This window comes from Podarcis raffonei, chromosome 4 (genome assembly GCF_027172205.1).
Source record: "Podarcis raffonei isolate rPodRaf1 chromosome 4, rPodRaf1.pri, whole genome shotgun sequence".
In the NCBI taxonomy this organism is placed as follows: Eukaryota; Metazoa; Chordata; class Lepidosauria; order Squamata; family Lacertidae; genus Podarcis; species Podarcis raffonei.
The window spans coordinates 83934426-83955186 of record NC_070605.1 but is presented as its reverse complement, the minus strand read 5'-3'; the positions used below and the strand labels follow the sequence as shown (position 1 = coordinate 83955186).

Below are 20761 nucleotides of genomic sequence, written 5' to 3'. Positions count from 1 at the left end.
AGCAGCCAGCTTTTCAGCCAGCAAAACGCCGCTGATTCATAGTACAACTTTAAGTCCGGCAGGGCAAACCCCCCTCTTTCTTTTGCATCAGTTAATATCTTAAATTTTATTCTGGGCTTTTTGCCCTGCCAGACAAATCTAGATATGTCTTTTTGCCCCTTCTTGAAACATTCCATTTTGTCTAAAATCTGCAATGTTTGAAATAAAAACAACATTCTAGGCAAGACATTCATCTTAATAACAGCAATACGGCCTAACAAGGAAAGTCTCAAATTTGACCATACTTCTAGATCTTTCTTAATTTCTGACCAGCATTTCTCATAGTTATCTTTAAATAAATTCACATTCTTAGATGTCAAATTAATCCCCAGGTATTTCACCTTCTTTGCTACCATTAACCCCGTTTCACTCTGAAACTTTTCCCTTTCAACAGCTGTTAAATTTTTGTCCAGTACTTTCGTTTTCTGTTTGTTCAACTTAAAACCTGCTACTTGACCAAATGCTTGTATTAGTTCTAAAACTCTTTTCGTACTAGTGTCTGGCTCTTGTAAAGTTAAAACTAAATCATCTGCAAATGCTCTCAATTTGTACTGTTTAGCTCCGACCTGAATCCCTTTAACCAGCTGGTCCTCTCTAATCATGTTTAGTAAAACCTCCAGGACAGATATAAAAAGTAGTGGGGATATTGGGCATCCCTGTCGTGTCCCTTTTTCAATAGCAAATTCTTCTGTAACCACATTATTTACAATCAATTTTGCTTTTTGCTCAGAATAAATTGCACTTATACCATTCTCAAAACCTTGGCCTACCCCCATCCCTTGGAGATTCTTTTTCATAAAACTCCAAGAAATATTGTCAAAGGCTTTCTCCGCATCCACAAATATTAATACTGCCTTAGTATTAATATTAACTTCCAGTAACTCCATAATGTCTATTATATTTCTCACATTGTCTGACAAATGTCTTCCTGGAAGAAAGCCCGCTTGGTCTTTATGAATCTCCCCCACCAAAACTCTTTTCAATCTTTTTGCCAAAATGTCTGCAAAAATTTTGTAATCCACATTGAGTAATGATATAGGGCGGTAGTTCTTGACCTGATTCTTCTCGGTCTCTGTCTTTGGTATAAGTGTAATATAGGCTTCTTTCCACGATTCAGGTGCCTTCTTCCCCTCCAAAATTTCGTTACAGACCTCCTTCAACGGTTGCATAAGCCATTCTTTCAAAACTTTGTAGTATCTGGAGGTCAGTCCATCCGGTCCTGGAGATTTTCCCAATTGCATATTTTGAATGGCTCCCTCAATTTCTTGATCCGTTATCTTCTGATTCAAAATCACTCTACTTTGTACCGAGATTTTTTGTAATCCATATTTTTTAAGAAATTCTTCAATTTCTTTTTCGTTCACCGGCCCTTGTGCATAGAGTCTCCTGAAATAGCTCTGAAAACAGTTTCTAATCTCATTTGGTTTATAAACGTTCTTTCCCTCAACTTCTAAGTTGGTAACCGTATTCTGTTTTTGTCTCTTCTTCAATTGCCATGCCAAAAGTTTCCCACATTTATCTGCCGATTCGAATGTCTTTTGTCTCATTTGTTTTATTTTCCATTCTATCTCTTGATTCATCAATTCCATGTATTGTCTCTGATGAAACTTGATTTCTCTCAAAATTTCATGAGACTTTGGTTTAGATCTCAATCTTTTTTCTCCTTCTTTTATCTTTTCCATGATCTTATCCTTTCTCTCATTCTGTCTCTTCCTTTTTACGGCATTCTGTTGTATTAAAAATCCTCTCATGACAGCTTTGCTTGCGTCCCAAACTATTCTTTTTTCCACTTCTGTTCTCAGATTGATCTCAAAGTAGTCCTTAACCGCCTTCTGGGCCTTTTTATATACCTCTTCATCTCTAAATAGGGAGTCATTCATCCTCCATCTGAAGGAGCCAGCTGTTGTTGGGTTCATTTCCATCTTTACAGCGTTATGGTCGGAGCAAGTCTTTGGGCAGATTTCCACTTTCTTGACCTTTGCTGCCATCCCACTAGTTATCCATATTTGGTCGATTCTCGTCCATGTCATTTTTGCTTCAGAGAAAAAGGTTCCCTCTCTCTCGAGAGGGTTCCTTGTTCTCCAAATGTCAATCAGGTTCATATTGTCAGTCATTTCAAAAAATGTCTTAGGTAATCTCCCATCCTTGGAGATCACCTGTTTTTGTGCTTTGTCCATATTTGTAGAGACCACTCCATTCATGTCTCCCATTAAAATTACATTGTAGTCCAAAAAGTTTATTAGTGTCTCATCCTGCTGCGCTTTTAAAGGAATTGTACAAGTAGTTATCATTTATCTAGGCAACTCCCTAAGACTCAGACTTGCAAGATAGGGGTTATTTTAAACTTTGCATATTTGTGCTAACTTACAGAATGAAAAATATTTTAAAACCTACATACCAAAGTATTAGGAGACCTTTCCCCCTGCTCCAAATTCTGCTTAAACCAAGAGATAGTTCTTACTGGAAGACAATGTCCAATAATAAAATACCTTTAGGATTCAGACTGCTTCTCCTTTCTTTTATAAAGGGAAATTCAGCAGTTTTTGGTCAGGCAGTACAACGTCCCATTCATTTACAAAATGGTACAAGTGTTGGCTAGATCATAAAATACCACTCAAGAGCCTATTAGCCTAATGGCTCAGTATTCCATTCCCAAATAAACAAAAGTCTAGTGTTGTTCCAGAACAGGTTTGAATGAGTCACAGAGATACACTTTCTCCCTTGTTTTATTTGGAATGACTGGAGGGAGACCTTATCTAAGCATCTGTTTTGTGCCACTATTAGAGCTCCCCAGCAACTTTATGCTCTCCCAGCCTTCGGCCTAGGCACAGAGAGTCAAAATGGCTCCCTGAAACTAAACTCTGGTTCAGACAGTAAGTGGATCTACTCCAGGCATATGCAAACTCCGGCCCTCCAGATGTTTCGAGACTACAATTCCCATCATCCCTGACCACTGGTCCTGTTAACTAGGGATCTACTCCTGATCTACTCCTGATCTACTTCTGATCTACTTCTTCTATACAGAACATCCCAGAAACGAAACCAGAGGAGAAGTCCAAAAAGGACCTAACTAACAGCTGTCACAGGGACGCAGGTGGCGCTGTGGGTTAAACCACAGAGCCTAGGACTTGCTGATCAGAAGGTTGGCAGTTCAAATCCCCGTGACGGGGTGAGCTCCCATTGCTTGGTCCCTGCTCCTGCCAACCTAGCAGTTCGAAAGCACGTCAAAGTGCAAGTAGATAAATAGGTACCGCTCCAGTGGGAAGGTAAACAGCATTTCCGTGCGCTGCTCTGGCTTGCCAGAAGCGAATTAGTCATGCTGGTCACATGACCCGGAAGCTGTACGCCGGCTCCCTCGGCCAATAAAGCGAGATAAGCGCCACAACCCCAGAGTCAGCCACGACTGGACCTAATGGTCAGGGGTCCCTTTAACTTTAACAGCTGTCACGTGGGGAGGTGGGGATAGCTCAGCTGGTTAGAGCAGGGGTAGGCAACCTAAGGCCCGGGGGCCTGATCCGGCCCAATTGCCTTCTCAATCTGGCCCGCGGGTGGTCCGGGAATCAGTGTGTTTTTACATGAGTAGAATGTGTCCTTTTATTTCAAATGCATCTCTGGGTTCTTTGTGGGGCATAGGAATTTGTTCATTTCCCCCGCCCCCCCAGAAATATAGTCCAGCCCACCACATGGTCTGGGGGATGGTGGACCGGCCCACAGCTGAGAAAAGTTGCTGACCCCTGAGTTGGAGCATGGTGCTGATAATGCCAAGGTTGCAGGATCAATCCCTGTATGGGACAGCTGTATATTCCTTCATTGCAGGGTGTTGGACTACATAAGGCACAGGTAAACTCGGCCCTCCAGATGTTTTTGGGACTACAATTCCCATCATCCCTGACCACTGGTCCTGTTAGCTTGGGATGATGGGAGTTGTAGTCCCAAAACATCTGGAGGGCTGAGTTTGCTTATGCCTGGGCTAGATGATCCTCAAGGTCCCTTCCAGCTCTATGATTCTAAAGCAGAAGTGCTACCACTGTTTCTTGCATCAATCATTGGGGTGGGGACCTCCTAGATGGTGTAGAATTATGGGTGGAGCCAGGGAACAAGGGGACAGCTGCTCCCCCTAAATCATAAATAAAAATACTTAACTACAAGTAGAATTTTTTTCAAGATATTTCTGAGCACTTGGGGTCAAAAGAAAGTACAGCCATACCTTGGTTTTTGAACGGAATCCGTTCCGGAAGTCCGTTCAACTTCCAAAAACATTCGAAAACCAAGGCGTGGCTTCCAATTGGCTGCTGGAGCTTTCTGCACTCAATCGGAAGCCGCAGAAGTCTTGCTGAACGTTCGGCTTCCGAAGAACGTTCGCAAACTGGAACACTCACTTCCGGGTTTGCAGCATTTGGGAGCCAAAACGTTCGAGTCGCAATGTGTTTCACAAACCAAGGTACGACTGTAATTTAAAAGAACAGTTATTAGGACATTTTATTCTGAATCTGCTGGACAGAGCCAGACAGGCAATGATGACAGGCAGGTGTCCTCCCCCCCTCATAACTCCTGCCTACGCCCATGTGTACAATCCCCCCCCCAAAAAATCAGGAATATCTTTCTGACAGCAAGAGCTGTTTGACTGTGGAACGAACTCCCACAAGAGGTAGTGGGCTCTCCTTTCTTGGAGGTTTCAAAGCAGAGGTTGGAAAGCCATCTGTCATGGATGCTTTAGTTTTAAGTGGCAAGTTCAATCCCCATATAGGACAGCTGCATATTTCTGCATTGCAGGAGGTTGGACTAGATGATCCTCGGGGTCCTTTCCAATGCTACAATTCTATTATTCCATGCTGACTGTTCGGAAGTACAGCACAAAGCGCTTTAGAAACCCTGAGCTTGGTGCTTCCCAAGTGTTCTCACCCTGGGCCAGCAGGGGGATACTGTAGATAGTTTTCACTCAGGTCCACATATGCAAATAAGGGATCGAAAGTGACATTCAGTGATTGGATAGTTACAGAAAATGGTTACTGTTGCGTTCTAGTGGAGCTCTATATAAGCAGGCTGGCTGAACCCTTCAGTTCAGTTCAGGCCTGTGAATAAACAAGAGCTGTTTGAAGAACCGCTGAGTCATCTGATATGTTCACCCACAACTTGACACCAAGGACCAAGCTTTGGGCTGGAAAAACTATTTTCTGTGCACTAGTTCTGAACAAATAATGCTGTCTCTATCTGCCCTGCACCTGATAAGGGATGGGTGTGGTTTGGGGGAAATGCAGAGCCAAATGTGGTCTGTAGCCCAGAGTTTCCCCACCCCGGAACTAGGGGGAACTTTGCTCCTCTGTGCCTCTCAAATCACAAGTCATGTTGATCAGCAACTTGAGTAAGGAACTCTTATCCTGATTATTGTATGCTGCTTCAGATATATTGTAAGCAGACAGGATATCTGTTAGTAGGCAAGGTAAATATGTAAACAAATGCATGCATTCAAATTTTAAAAATGCACCAAGCATTTAACAGGCTTAGCCATTCTTACGAAGACCTGTAAAACTACTAGTTCATATGGATCCAAAGGTTTTGATGCACAAGCAGAAAGCATTTCGCTCAAGTAACACAGGCTCACTGTACACTAATGTTCACTGCACCCCAAAAAGCTACTTCTGAGGGTTTTGGATGCTTCCATAACAACACAGGATGCAGTGCAGGCTATGTAGCAAATACAGGGAATTGTGAAAATAGGGAACTCACCTTGTAGGCATAGAAGTGCTTTCTGCTCATGCAAGACTGCTTTAGATAAAAGCCCTTGTGTTTAATTTTGTCCAATCTACTTTAAAATTAATATGGCTTCCAAAATGCTTTAACTAGCAAACCAGCTTGAGTTTGCTTTCCGCCTAAGCATATTGCATTAAAAAGTGTTTAAGTTTGCATGCTGTTTAATAAATGCGAATAGATTATGCCAACGGGTATTTACGCTGGCAGTCATTAGCACAATGATACGTTGTAACATTCTCAGTTATACTACTACTGTAATTGTGGTTCCTTCCTCAAGAACTCCAAAATAGAAAGCTTAGTATGAAGCCTGTTCTTTTCTTGTTTGTAAACTCAACAAAAGGTGTGAGCTTGCATTTGCCAGGTATCTCATTCATATTTGGTCTAATTTGAGGCAAACATACTCTCATTTCATCAATGCAAAGAAGCCTTGCTCTTTTCCGATCCTTTGTCGTGGAGAACTGTAGAATAGCCAACACTCTTGAAGAGAGGAGTAGATACTGTTTCTGTATAGAGAGAGAGCACCTTATTTCAGCCACAACTTGCTGGAAGAGAGAGGCATGAAGAAGAAGAAAACAGAAGATGCCGTCAGAAACCCTAAGTGCACAGCATTTTTTCAGCCTGAACTTGCCAGAACTCAGTTGTAGTATCTCTCAGGTGGGCGCCATTGCCATTATACAAGAACAAGGGGGGGGTGTTCATGGTGAGTTCTGGAACCTCTTTCTCTAGAGAAATAGCACTGTATAGTGGTACCTCGGGTTACAGATGCTTCAGGTTACAGACTCCGCTAACCCGGAAATAGTACCTCGGGTTAAGAACTTTGCTTCAGGATGAGAAGAGAAATCGTGCTCCGGCGGCATGGCTAAAGTGGTGCTTCAGGTTAAGAACAGTTTCAGGTTAAGAACAGACCCCCAGAACGAATTAAGTTCTTAACCTGAGGTACCACTGTATGTGTATAGGTTTGTATGTGTATATATCAATATAATATTAAGAAGTAATAATAATAATAATTTTTTTTAATAATAATAATAATTTATTAATTAAACCCCGGCCATCTGGTTGGGCTTCCCCGTGTGTGTGTGTGTGTATTCTATATATAAAAATTTCTATACTATGCTATGGCATACTTACTACTACTATATACTGAAATGTTTTAAATGTTTCTTTGATTGTCCTTGAATCCTCCTGCCACACCAGTGTGGCTCATTTTGAGATGATTTGGAGCATCTGCAGATAACCATGTGGTGGCAAACGAAAAGTTTGGACAGGTAGACGGAGGGGGGGTAAAAAAGGTCTTAAAAGGTCAAAAGCTTTAGCTGGAAAAAAGAAAGAAAATGAAATGCCGACGCCTTCAAAGAGGTAGCTGTAATAATCCCTTTATTGCATCTTCTCACTGGACGCAGCGCTTCAACTTCGGCGCAATGTTTTCCTGCGATGTTTACGCTTTTCCGGGAAGGGTGTGACTTTAGGGCTGCATGTTTCCTGCGTTTAAAACCCAATTTCAACATAAAACGTCAGAGCCAATAAAAGGGCAAAAGGTGGGAAGGGCGGGCGCTGCTCGCCGCTTTTATCAAGTGCCGGGTTCTCCCTCCCCTATTGGCGCGGCGCGAGGACCAATCGGCTCCGCGGGTTCTCCTCGCGCTGCAACTTGAGTGGCTGCACGCCGGCTCGCAGCTGCTGCCCCGCCCCGGCTCGAAAATCTACATAAGCCTCTGCAGGGCGCATGTAGCACCTGATAGCCGCGCTTTCATTGGCCGGAGTGGGGGGCATTGCGCATGCGCCTGACGCGAAAAGAAGCCTCACGCCCGGCTCGCGTCGAGTCAGTGACGTCACCCAGTCCGGCGCCGGCGTCGCGTGCGTGCCCGGTCACTCTCCTCTCGCCTTCTCTGTCTCTCGCTTTCTCTCTCTCTCTCTCTGCTCATCCAACATGGCGGCGGCGGCCGGTGAGGAGCAGTACCCTTTCCAAGGGCTCCTTCCCAAGAAAGAGACCGGCGCTGCTTCCTTCCTGTCCCGGTACCCGGAGTATGACGGGCGGGGAGTGCTGCTGGCCGTCCTAGACACGGGCGTGGACCCCGGAGCGCCAGGCATGCAGGTAAGGCAGCACGGGCGGGGTGGGCAGTGTTGCCTAGCGGTGAGAGAAGCGACCCCCATCTCTCCCTTGGGGGGTGGGGAGAGGTTTGGGAAGAGGAGATTGAGCCACACCTGTTGTGGGGATTTGGGTGGCTGTGGAGGGGAAACAGAAAATATTGGGAAATAGGTATTATTATTTAATCACCAATAATAATAATGAAATTTTATTTATATCCCGCCCTCCCCAGCCGAAGCCGGGCTCAGAGCCGCTAACAACAGTAAAATGATAAAACATTCTAAAATCATTTCATTATAAAATTAATGAGACTTAAGTGACAGAATGGTTGGTTATATTCATCTGGAGAAAGCCTTAAAGGGTATGAGAGGAGTTCTGCTGGGGCAAATGCTTTTTCCCACCCTGGCCAGCCAGATGCTTATGGGAAGCAGGTTGGCGGTGGGAAAATAGAGCCTTATCTTGCTGTATTCAGAGGTACGCTATCTCCGCGAAGTGCACTTATAACCACTACGGCTTGCAGCTGCTCCAAACTCTTGGCAATTATTTTTAAAGCTTGGCAGACTTGTTGTGTTGCGAGTAGCTTGCAAATGTTCGCAGGGAATCCTTTTAAAGGGCAAAGATAAAGGGAGAGCGGTTCTTGTGCGTAGAAAGCATTAGTTGAAGCGGGCGAGTGTGTTAAAAAAACGATGGCAAGGCGGTTATGGACCAGGCTTGACAAGACAGCCTATGTGTGTGGTCTTATATTGTAGGAGGGCATCCTTGTTTTTGCGTTGTACAGAAGATGACAGTGAAACTTGTGGCACATTGAAAATGTCCAAGCTGAAAGATGTTTGTTCTTCTTTCCGATGCTTTGGTCTCTGAGCCTTTGTTCCAAATTATGCATCGATTGATGCTGTCACATGTCTCTGCTTACTTACAGGTTTTGTTGTTTTCAGTTAAATAATACTACTAATCTTCAGAACACATTGCAACTTATACAGAATTGAGGTAGTTCATTTTAGAAAGGAGAGGTTTTATTAAGATACAGTTATACAAAATGTAATGAAGGAATAGCCCTCAAGTTCTGACTGCAATTGGTTAAGGAAAGCCACCTAAGTATAGTTAAATTCAAGGTAGAACAGATTTATGAAAGGTCAGAGGAGTTACATTTCAGAAGCACTTGCCTCATGTGCAATGTTTAAACTAGAGATGGTTTAAGCAACTTAGGTGGTCCTTCAAACTCACATCATTACTGACGGTTGGTCACACTGACTAGGACTGATGGGAATTGAGTCCAACAAGAACTGGAGAGCCACAGGTTTCTGATTTATGGTTTAAAGCAATTACCGGTACATGTTGGAATAATAAAAGTAACACTTATTATTTGTCCGTATGTGTTAATGATAGGTTGCTGGTAGGTTAATGGTAGGTTGCTGTGATAAATTGTTCGCGGTGGAAACAAGCAAACCAGTTATGTCATACTAGGCATTTGGCTTAGGTTTATTGACTTTGATTATATTTACCTAGCAAGTTTTTTGATAATCAGATTTGAATCACAAGGGAGTACCTTGATTTTTAATGGACAGGAGGAGGAAGGAGGCCATTAATTTTGTTTGAAGTGTGGGTGCATCACATGCTAAATGTTTATTATCCTTCTCAAATCAAATTAAAGCTAGTGGCACACTGCTGCCCCATTTTAAGCACAATTAAATCTTATTGACTTAAGTGTGGCTGTGTGCATAATTATGGCTATTGTCTCTTACAGTAGTACTGCAAGTAGAAATGTAGCCAGTCTGCTTAAAAGTAAGCCTTCTAGCAAGCATATGAATTTACATCAAGTTTTGGTTGGTCTCCCCTCCCCCCCCCCAGGTATATTTTCTTTTGAAGCAAATAGCGCTGCTAGGCATGTTTCTTGTCCAGCATATATTGAATGCATAACAGTCAGCATTCTCCCTAAGGCTTTTGATCTATAAGTAAGTGTAGGTACTTCACTACACTAGAGATAATATCCCTTTCTCTAGTAAGTAGTAATTCTATCCTCCTTAAATGGTAAAACATTTTGACACTGTTTGTAAGGATGCACATTTTTTACAAGAGTTGGACCTGTCATAAAGTTAATGGAACTAAAATGGCTTCTGATTAAATTGACTGGGTTGGCTTTTCTCACAAGACTGGAGAGATGAAAACAGGCTCTGGTAATCTTCTGGAGATGCTATGAAGCATGACGTGAATGACTAGGGAGGGTGGGAGGGAATTAAGCTTAATGTAATTGTATTGTTAAATTTTGCCTCTGGGAGAACTTGTTCTTCATCAGTTAACTAGTTATTCAAAGTATAGTTGCTGTGTTTGGGGTGTTATAATTGCTCACAGTTCATGAATAAGATCAAGCATCTGAGTTAATTGAGAAAGGTAGTCTTGCATGTTTGCATTCCTTAGTCTAGAAACACTCAGTAGAAACTTTGTTGAAAAACAGTTTCCTGGCGGATTGAAACATGAAGTAAAAGCACAACAGTTGCCATCCTCAGAACTAAAACTTTATGGGATTCCAGCTGCTTTCTGTTATTTATTTATTTGTCTATTTATTTAATTTGTATACTGCCCTTCCTCGATCTCAGAGCAGTTTACAAGATTAAAATGCAAGATAAAAGCACAAAACACATAATAAAAATGAACTAACACACGTTCACACACACACCAATGGCCCCCACTCTGCCCACCCTTTCCCACAAACACATTTAAAAGGGTGTAGGATGTTAATCATCCAAAAGGCCTGATTGAAAAGAAACATTTTTGCCTGGCGTTTAAAGGTGTATAATGAAGGTGCCAGCCGAACCTTCCTGGGGAAATGATCACAGGGTCCAGGTAGTATCATATGGAGAGATGTGGCCCATCTTCCATCCAGGCTAGATCATTGCTAGAATTTTGATAGCTAGGTTCTTGATGTTTGGCTTCTTCTATATATTACGGGGGGGGGGGGGGAGAGATAGCTGCTGGCTGCTGCGTAAATTGTTGGCGCTGCTCCTGACTCTCCATTGTGAATGTAAGCATAGCCATTCTCACCCTTGCTTCATGTGTACTTATTTCAGTATAGGTGCTGGAGGGTCTTCACATTGGGCTGATCAATTGCAGACTCCAAGAGGTTTGACACAAAGGCTGAATTATTTCCTGTCCTTCTGAAATAGGGCAATTATATGTTTGCTCCTGCAATGTATTTTGCCTTGTGATCTTATCATTTCCTGTTAAGATCTGCCCCTGTCTTGTCACATCCACCCACATGTCCTTCCATACAGCTGTTGTTTGTGACAGTATCCTGTTTGTCTGCTTCTCCCTGTGTTGTATCACTTCCTGTTGCATCCCACACTCCTTATCCTTATCTCTAACCATCTCTCTCTCTCTCTCTTTTAAAAAAGAAACACTTTTGAGATGGATGTGCGACTGGACAGTCTTAGTGTTCCTAATTGGTATTCCAGGGATAAATACTTTATGGGTGTCATTTCTGAATATTTTTTGGCCATACATTTATACTATTTTAATCTATTATATGAACTTGTCTCCTTCCTGAGGTCATCACCGAAGGCCCTCTTAAGAGTTCCATCTGTGACAATCATCCATTCATGTTACCTTCATTCGAATGGCCTCCTTTTTATATAAAAAAGGGCAGGCTTTCTGTTAGCTCACAGAGCAGTTTCTGTGGCAGAGAAACAACCTCTTCCAAAGCCCTAGCTGACATAAGGTTGGTTGTGCAGGAGAGATTTTCCTTCTCTCTGCCCCGCATTGAGCCATTGAAGACTTTCCCTCCTGTTGACAGCAGTGGGAGGGAAAATAGCTGCACCATCTCCAGGGATGGCGTATTTTGTGTTTGGTTTTGTGAGGATAGGTTGGTGAAACAGCAGGATAGGCACAGTGATCAGCATCCCCTCAGTTGCCCTCTTGGGAGCTTGGGATTGTTCCCTTTGCCTGTTTTTAATCTTCACGCTAATTAAGTTGAAGCTATTACTCTTATTTTGCTGCAGTTATCTGGAAAAACACATTATTGAATATGTGTTTATCATACTGTGTTTGTGCTCTTTTAAATCAAATTTGTACTGCTTGAGCGTCGTTATTCTATCCTGCCACAGCTCACAATATAATATATTTTTTAAAAATTAATGCAGATAACTTTGCTTTAGGAAACAGTTTGTTCCACACCAAGCAGAAGATATTCTGCACTGCGTAGGACATACATTTTTTTCAAGAGTTCCTGTGTCTATGGAGCATTTATAGTGCAATTATTTGTATCTCCTAATTTATTATTATTATTATTTTCAGATTACAACTGATGGGAAACCTAAGATAATTGACATAATAGATACAACAGGCAGTGGTGATGTAAACACTTCAACTGTTGTAGAACCAAAAGATGGAGAAATCCTTGGTCTTTCAGGAAGAACTCTGAAGGTAAAGGTTATTTTGAATTAAAGTTGGTGGCTTCTTCTGGGTCATCCTTTGGTTGAAAAATCCAAGATACTCTGTTTAAATATGAGAGGAGGTTATGGATTTGAACCACAGGCAAAGTACTCTCCAGCTTTATATACAGCAGGACGATCAGTAATCTCAAAACACTTTCAAAGTCCTAGTTGCACTCCTAACCTTTAATTGTACTTAAGTATTTATAAAAATTGCATTGGGGGAATACAAAGCCTAGTTCTTGTCTGTCTGAAGGAATGCCTTCTATAGTGTGCGCTGAAATCATCCAGAGAGGTTGCTTTACAGCTGCCCCTCTTAGTAGGTGGTCATAGGTCATCATGGTGGCAGTGCACCAGTTGGGAAACAAGCCTGCCTAGGTTGTTTGTTTGTCTCCTTACTGGCTTTCAACTAGCAGCTGAAAGCTTTTCTTTTCAAATCGTTTCTTAATTGAATCTAGACTCAAGCTGGACTGTTTGCCTTTTAAAATTGTGTTGTTTTTGTATGCTGCATATGTTTGATTTTGTATTCTGTTGTAAACTGCCCATGGAACTTTTCTGTTTATAATAATTCCCGCAGATTAACAGCATACGTGGAGATTGGCTCACTCAGAATGCGGCACACACAAGTTGATACTTGATATTTATACTGAGGCTTGTGAAAAGATTTCAGAGTCTACAAGGGAGCCAGATTCTTAAGACATTGTAGCTGTTCTAAATCCCCACTTCAAGATTTTACAAGCCCTGATAGCTTGGCCCTGGTGATTTACTTGTTTATTCAGTGCAGTCCTGTGGTTGCAGTCCAGAGAGTGGACTGGCAGGAGTGAACCCTTGTACATTGAGATATTCCTTGCTGTTTTCACTGAACTGTTCCCACTGCCAGAGAAACAAGCTACTTTTCAAAAGAGCAGTTTCCCCCTTTGACACAAGAAACTGCAGTTCAAGAAAAGCTAAGGCTTTGTGGATTGTTCTCTTTCTCATATTCATTCATTGCATCCCATCTTAGTTCATTGCCTATTTTCTTCCATGGTAAAAGATCAGCCTATTGGGTCATTTGCTGCTATGTTGAGGCCTAGAGTCTTCAAAGACCTTGTTTGACTGACATCAGAGTAGTAAACTCTTAAGATGAAGAGAATATCCTAATGTTTGCCACTAACACTCAAGGGTGCTCTATAGTCATGCGCTTTAAACTTCTCTGGTGGCATTGTCAAGTTTTGCAACCTGATGCTATGCATGTTTACTTGGAAGGTCAATGGGTTGAAGCCGGTGGTGTCACTCAGCTGATGACAAGGCTTCCAACCGGAGAATAGGGAGGGGTTAATTTTTAGTGATTTCCCCTGCCTCCCAGTCTGCTGTGGAAGGCTACTCATCCTGCAGCAGATTGGGAAGACTACAGACCCCTTTTGTGATGGAACACTTGCTGTCAGCTGGGTGACACAATTAGATATCACCTTATGAATCAGCTCCCGTATCAATCCTACCCAGAGTAGACCCATTGAAAGTAGTGGACATGACTAACTTAGGTCCATTAATTTCAGTGGGTTTGAGTATAATTTAGTTTGCTGCAACCCAAAATCTACAGCTTCAGTCATATACTTAACGTATTTTTATAACATCATTATTTTTATTATTTATTAAAATTCTATACCACCCCTCATCTGAGGATCACTGAATGGTTTACAATATAAAAACGGGGAAAAGACCATGGTAACAAACAAAAACTACCCCCCACCCCAGTTTAAAAGGCCATAGGTTGTTTAATTAGCCAATGGCCTGCAAGAAAATGAATGTTTTTGCCTGGTGCCTAAAGCTACATAACGAAGAAGCCAGGCAGGCCTCACTGGGAGAGCGTTCTCATGTTGCTTTTGTCCAAACCTCATCCGGAGGAGGCACCCAAAGAAGGGCCTCAGATGATGATCACAGAGTCCAGGTAGGTTCATATTGAGAGAGGTCATCCTTGAGGTATTGAGCCATTTCGGGCTTTATAGAGCAAAACCAGCACTTTGAATTGGACCCAGAAACTGATTGGCAGCCAGTGCAGTGGGGGCAGGATTGGCATCATATGCTCAAACCGTCTTTCACTGGTGAGCAACCTGATCTCCTAATTCCGCACCAGCTGAAGTTTCTGAACTATCATCAGAGGCAGCCCCACGTATAACATGTTGTAGTAATCTGGCAATGGTCTTACAGGGCGACCAAAGCAATGTACCTATAAAAGAGACAAGCATTCCTGTAGCTGTATAACAGAGAATATAAATTTGATTGTGAAAGAACTGAGAATAGGCTGAGCGTTAATTAATATTCTTTGAATTTTGTTGCACAATACTAATCTTATTTCTTAAGTCCTTTGCATGCATCCCGGGGTAAGCCCAATTGAACGCATTAGACTTAGTTGAATGTACAGTATATAGGCATATGCATAGGATTTGCTGTGAACAGGTTTCAGCAGTTCACCATTCTTATTGTATATATTTTGTGCATGATCACTGAGGTGGATAGAAAGGACAAAATATGTAGATTCCTAAATTCTACCTTTTTCAGATTCCAGCAGACTGGGTAAATCCTTCAGGGACATATCACATTGGCTTAAAAAATGGTTATGACTTCTACCCTAAAGCTCTCAAGGAAAGAATACAGGTAATTCTTTGCATCTTCATTTTTAAAGTCTTTAATTTGTACACAGGCTCTCTTTTTACACCATATTATGCTGCAAAAGTTGCAACAGTGCATTAGATTTGTTTATTTGTATCTACACACCCAAACATTGTAGAACAAAAGTTTCATAGTACAAAAGTAGCGCATAATATAAATTATGTTTGGCCTGAAACATAAACATAAATTATGAATTTCCCTGGCAGATCACAACATGCCCATTTTAAAAGGGGGCGGGTTGTTGCTCTTTTAGCAAATATTCAAATAAAATGAAGTAGGATGGAATAAAACAAATTCATTAAAGTTATGTAAAATTTAAAAATAGCATTAAAACAAATTTAAAAGCCTGAAAACAGTGGAATAAGCCTTAGGTTACAATCCAAAGCCCCAATTTACTGGGTGATGGTTTCATAGGGCAATGATCTCTCTCTAACTTGCCCAAAGCAACTCTCCTGGCCTCTACCTGTTGATAGATTCCCACTGGAGGTAGCCTGCCGAAAGTCCCAAAACAGATCATTCTGGGGAAGTAGCTGAGCTGGCCTGGGTTTTAATGGATCTTTAGTTGACCTTATTGCCATCACTTTCCTCTGCTAGCCCAAACTAGGGAAGAGTGGTTTTGCCTCTCCCCCTTTTTCTCCAATAGGCATGAGTGGTGGGCATGTAGCACCAGTTGTACTGCTGTGTCATTCCCTTATATTTCCTACCCAGAGTTAGGATTGCTCTGTTAGACTCTCATGCTCCCTCCTGCCCTTCTGTGCTGTGATTTCCCCTATTCCTTCCTGGTTGGCCAATGTTTCAACCTGCAAAGTGTGTTTCGTACTTGCCCCATGTGATTTAACATGGCATGCAAGCCAGCCATTTTGGCACAAACACTTTCTTTCATTTGAGTGTAAAAAGATGTCAGTGTTAAAATTCAGTATATCATCTCTTGCAGAAAGAACGCAAGGAAAAGCTTTGGGATCCTGTTCACAGATTGGTGCTCGCAGAAGCTTGCAGGAAACAAGATGAGTTTGAAGCTGCTCACAGCTCTCCGTCACAGGTTACTATTTTAGAAAGAACTCCCCTAAGAAACATTGTTCTGTGTGAAATCCATTGTTGCTTAAGCAGATTTCCACTCACACAACGGAACGCCACACAAAGGGAGGGTCCCCCTCAAGCTTCTAGAACAGATTTTGGAGTTTGAAGAGGGAGGAAGAAAGGGGTGCCTTGTTTCATGGGTGGAAGTCCATTCTGTTTGTGTCCAGCCACGCTTGCATAAGACCCTGTGATCCATTTTGTAATAATACACACGCAGGGGTGCAGGTGGCGCTGTGGGTTAAACTACAGAGCTCCCACTGAAGCAAGTGATACTCACATGGCACAGCTGAATCCGGGCATGTGCTGCTCTGGTTCGCCAGAAGCGGCTTAGTCATGCTGGCCACATGACCCGGAAGCTGTATGCCGGCTCCCTCGGCCAATAAAGCGAGATGAGCGCCACAACCCCGGAGTCGGTCACAACTGGACCTAATGGTCAGGGGTCCCTTTACCTTTACCTAACTTCCACCTTTCTCTGCACTGCGTCGTGCAGATGAGGTTTTGCATTCGGTCTTGGGCTATGACGCTCCGTTGTGCATGGCATATGCTTATGTAGCTGTGATTTGGGTCTAGCTGTACTTAAGCAATCTGTTCAGATATAACTGGTTGCAGAAAAAGGGGAGGGGGACCACACTGGAGCAAATATCTCATTCAGTATGAATAGGCTGCATCTTCCTTTGTGGTGCTGTTTCATTTGCAGCTCCCACTGAAGGACATAGCATAGCTGAATCCGGGCATCATTGCGTTAGCATACTTTATGACAAATTCTCATCTTTCAGGAAAGCAAACTGATGAAGGAAGAGCTTCAGAGTCAAGTGGAGTTGCTGAATTCTTTTGAGAAAAAATACAGTGATCCTGGCCCTGTATATGACTGCTTGGTGTGGCATGATGGTGAAACTTGGAGGTAAATTTTTTTTTATGCCCTTAAAATACGTATTGTCCCTAACCTTATCTGATATTTTGAAGCCGAGGGAAACCAAAATGATTAATGGGATGGAGACACTCTCGATAAGGACAGGTTACTGCGTTTGGACATAGAGAAGTGTTTTCTCCCTTTCTCATGACACCAGAACTCGGAGCCATCCAGTGAAACTGAATGTTAGAAGATTTAGGGCAAACAAAAATGAAAGTAGCTTTGAAGCAGGGGTGAAGAACCTGTAGCCCTTGAAGTGTTATTAGACTACCATCAGCTCAGTCAGTGGTTGGGGATGGTATAGTCTTAATGACATCAGAAGGGCCACAGGTTAGTCACCCCTTCTTTGAAGCCTGACCACTAACTGGGCCAAATGCCACCCTGCCCAGGACTGCTACCATTTACTCGGGTGCCAGTTTTTAAGGTTAATCAGCTGGAGTGAAAATAGTTCCACGTAGGAGGTGCCTGATGTTGCTGATCTTTTAGCAGAGGGGATGAAGTGAGCCACCCTCATCTCTTCCACTGAGGTACACAGCTGGAATGGCTGCTACCAAGTGACAGGGTGTATGTTGGATGTTGGCTAGGGGCCTGCGCATTACCAATGTTTATTTTCACAAATAAAGCAGTTTGGGAACTTGCTCTTCAGTCCTGCCTAGAGCTGCTGTACAACCGGTGAGGCACAAAAAAACTAAATACCTTATTTTCCGGCATATAAGACGACTGGGCGTATAAGACGACCCCCAACTTTTCCAGTTAAAATATAGTTTGGGATATACTTGCCGTATAAGACTACCCCTTTCCAATGCACACCAAATACAAATTAAAAAACCAGTCTCCAGTCTGGCTCGGAAATCCGCTCCACTTCCCAGTGGCCGGCAGCTCCTGGAGCCAATTTTCAAGCATATTTCTGCTTCATCTAGAGAGCTTGGTGTCCTCTGATTTAATTTGCTGTTGTTTTATCCTTTGGTGGGGAGTTGCTGCAGGAGCTGCTGCTGTAGCCGGTGTATAAGACGACCCCCAACTTTTGAGAAGATTTTCCTGGGTTAAAAAGTAGTCTTATATGCCAGAAAATACAGTAGTGTGTTTTGGTGCAGGCAGCGTGGCTGATCAGGAAGCCGTAAACTGATGAAGTCTTTCATTTGTGGAATCAGGTTCATAAACTTGGGAACCACTGCATGAATTGGAATGGCAGGATATTAATTACCCTTTTTGGATAGTTCAATACAAGAAAAGAAAACTGTTAACTTGCAAGGTGTGTATATGTTCTTTTCTCTAGAGCTTGTATAGATTCAAGTGAAACTGGTGACTTTTCTAACTGCACAGTTTTACGCAACTACAAGGAAGGTCAAGAATTTGGATCGTTTGGCACGTCGGAGATGTTGAATTACTCTGTCAATATCTATGATGAAGGGAACTTGCTGTCGATTGTCACCAGTGGAGGTAAGCTTAATCATCCAGAAACAATTCTTCAGTGTCCTTCATTTTCTTCCTTTTCTAAATGTATAGTTTGCTCTGTTTGGAAGGCTAATGTTACAGATAAATTAGATAAGATAAAAGGGAGGAGCCGTTGTGTTAACACTTAGTTTCAAAGGTCAATCCATAAGTGGTAAGATGTGCTCACAGGCAGATCTACAAAAAGTCTTGAGCATATTTTAATCACTCCAATGCAATACCTGAGTGAAGAGCTCCACCGATGTGGTTGCAGTTTGCCACATTGCATGAACAACCTTCACAACCATCCCTTAACACATGGAACTACACATTCATTATTTTCTGTGAACCGCCCTGAGACCTCTGGGTATAGGGCAGTATATAAATTCAAAATAAATGAATGCATGAAGGAATAATCATGAGCATTTATATAGCTGCACACATGAACCAAAGTAGTCTATGAAAGATGAACATTCCTTTATTGCCACCTTTGGAGCCTGTTTGCAGAACAGCTATCGGGAATGCTTTTCCCAGTGCAGCTGTTATGCTAAATGTTATATCAAAGATCACATTGAAAGGGCTTTGTCAGGATTGCTTTATAAGTGGTGGTAAGGAAAGCTGTATACCCAAACTTGTATGAAAAAAGTGGTTCCGCTCTTTTGATGTGCATTGTCTTTATTCTTTCAGGAGCACATGGGACACATGTTGCTAGCATAGCTGCTGGGTATTTTCCAGATGAACCAGATCGTAACGGGGTGGCCCCTGGTGCACAAATTCTCGCAATTAAGATTGGTGATACGAGATTAAGCACCATGGAAACTGGCACTGGCCTTATCAGAGCTGTAAGTATTGGCAGAGTTGTTACATGGAAGACTATAGAATCATAGGATTGACAAGGATCATCTAGGCCAATTCCCTGCAATGCAGGAATCTTGCCCAGCGTGGGACTCAAACCTCAGCTATCTCAGACAACGCTAGTACATGTGTCAATGTGTTTTTGGAGGGGAGTGCAGGTAGAATTTTGTTCATAAAAATTTTGTTCCAGTTGTCCATGAATTTCCCTTTGCTTCAAGGGAACAGTAGTTCTTTGGAAATGAAGAAGTGCACACTTGCTTTCAGAGTACCACTGCCAAGCGATTAGCATGAGTGTACATAGCAATCGGCTAAAAATAATTATGAGCGGTCACTAGTGGCAAAGAGTGAAAGGTCACACACATTTTAATTTAAACAAGAGATAGCCAGCTGCTTCAATTAAATCCTCCTCAGACAAGCTGCCTGAGGATCACACACACACACACTATTTATATTAAGCATTTTTGCCCCATTCTTCCATCGAAAGGCTGCTGGAGTAGCTTAGTAAAAAAATATGACCCTGCACATTGACCGAGGAGGAGTCGTTCATCTAATCAGGTCTCCTCTTCCTGCCATCTGCTGAAAGAGCTGTGTCATAACCACCTACCAAAAACTTTAAAGATGCTGAGTCAGACACACCTTTGTAAGAAGGCAGACCCGCCACCAAAAAGACCCTTGCTTGGGTCCCCACACCATGGGATCACCAAAGGGGTAATACCAGCTGATTCTTAAAAGTTGTATGCGATCCTAGTAAAAATGCCAGTTAGCAATATCGTGCAAGCAGACAGTGCCGCAGTATGCATTGTGGTTTAAGCATTGCAATTCTCTTAACTTAAACAGATGATAGAAATAATCAAATATAAGTGTGACCTTGTCAACTACAGCTACGGAGAGGCAACTCACTGGCCAAATGCTGGGTAAGTAGACTACATTTTTATGACCCTTACTTTGTTCCATCGTGGGTAGCCAGCTCCAGTATCCTAGAACCAGGTTTTCAGCTTTCATCTACCGGAGTGTCTCTTGATTTGCACGTGGTTCAAGGGAGTCTTGTTGTGCCCCAGATCACTGGCCGATTCCGCTTTCAAAGCCTAGGACATGGGTAGGCAAACTAAGGCCTGGGGGCTGGATCCGGCCCAATCGTCTTCTAAATCTGGCCTGCAGACAGTCCAGGAATCAGCATGTTTTTACATGAGTAGAATGTGTGCTTTTATTTAAAATGCATCTCTGGGTTATTTGTGAGGCATAGGAATTTGTTCATTTCCTCCCCCAAAAATATAGTCCGGGCCCCCCCACAAGGTCTGAGGGACAGTGGACAGGCCGCCTGCTGAAACAGTTTGCTGACCCCTGGCCTAGGACCTGGGAAGAGGTGGAGGCTCATTGAAGATGTAGCCACTGCAAAGCGGTGTGTGTAACATGAAGGAAACAGAGTAATGGGGGCATGGTGGGGGTAGCCAGCAGGACCCAGGAGTCATTCATTTAATGTGGCAGCACTTCTGCTTTGGAACACAGCGTCCTCTTTTAAATACTTGCTGAGAGCTATTCTGT

At 42.6% G+C, this 20761-nt stretch overlaps 1 protein-coding gene across 3 annotated transcripts in view; it reads left to right on the top strand.

Moving 5' to 3' along the window:
- The first annotated feature begins 7605 nt into the window (after window positions 1-7605).
- The window catches only part of TPP2 (tripeptidyl peptidase 2), a 43016-nt gene continuing 29860 nt past the window's right edge, over window positions 7606-20761 (top strand). Inside the window, exons 1-8 of one of the 3 annotated variants that reach the window (XM_053384449.1) lie at window positions 7606-7879; window positions 12161-12289; window positions 14836-14931; window positions 15881-15985; window positions 16800-16924; window positions 18210-18373; window positions 19052-19206; window positions 20057-20133. In XM_053384449.1, coding sequence (XP_053240424.1) covers window positions 7715-7879; window positions 12161-12289; window positions 14836-14931; window positions 15881-15985; window positions 16800-16924; window positions 18210-18373; window positions 19052-19206; window positions 20057-20133 — 1016 coding nt within the window. In that variant the 5' untranslated portion in view covers window positions 7606-7714. The remainder of the gene's footprint in view (window positions 7880-12160; window positions 12290-14835; window positions 14932-15880; window positions 15986-16799; window positions 16925-18209; window positions 18374-19051; window positions 19207-20056; window positions 20134-20761) is intronic. The other 2 variants (XM_053384447.1, XM_053384448.1) reach the window with 2 other exon arrangements.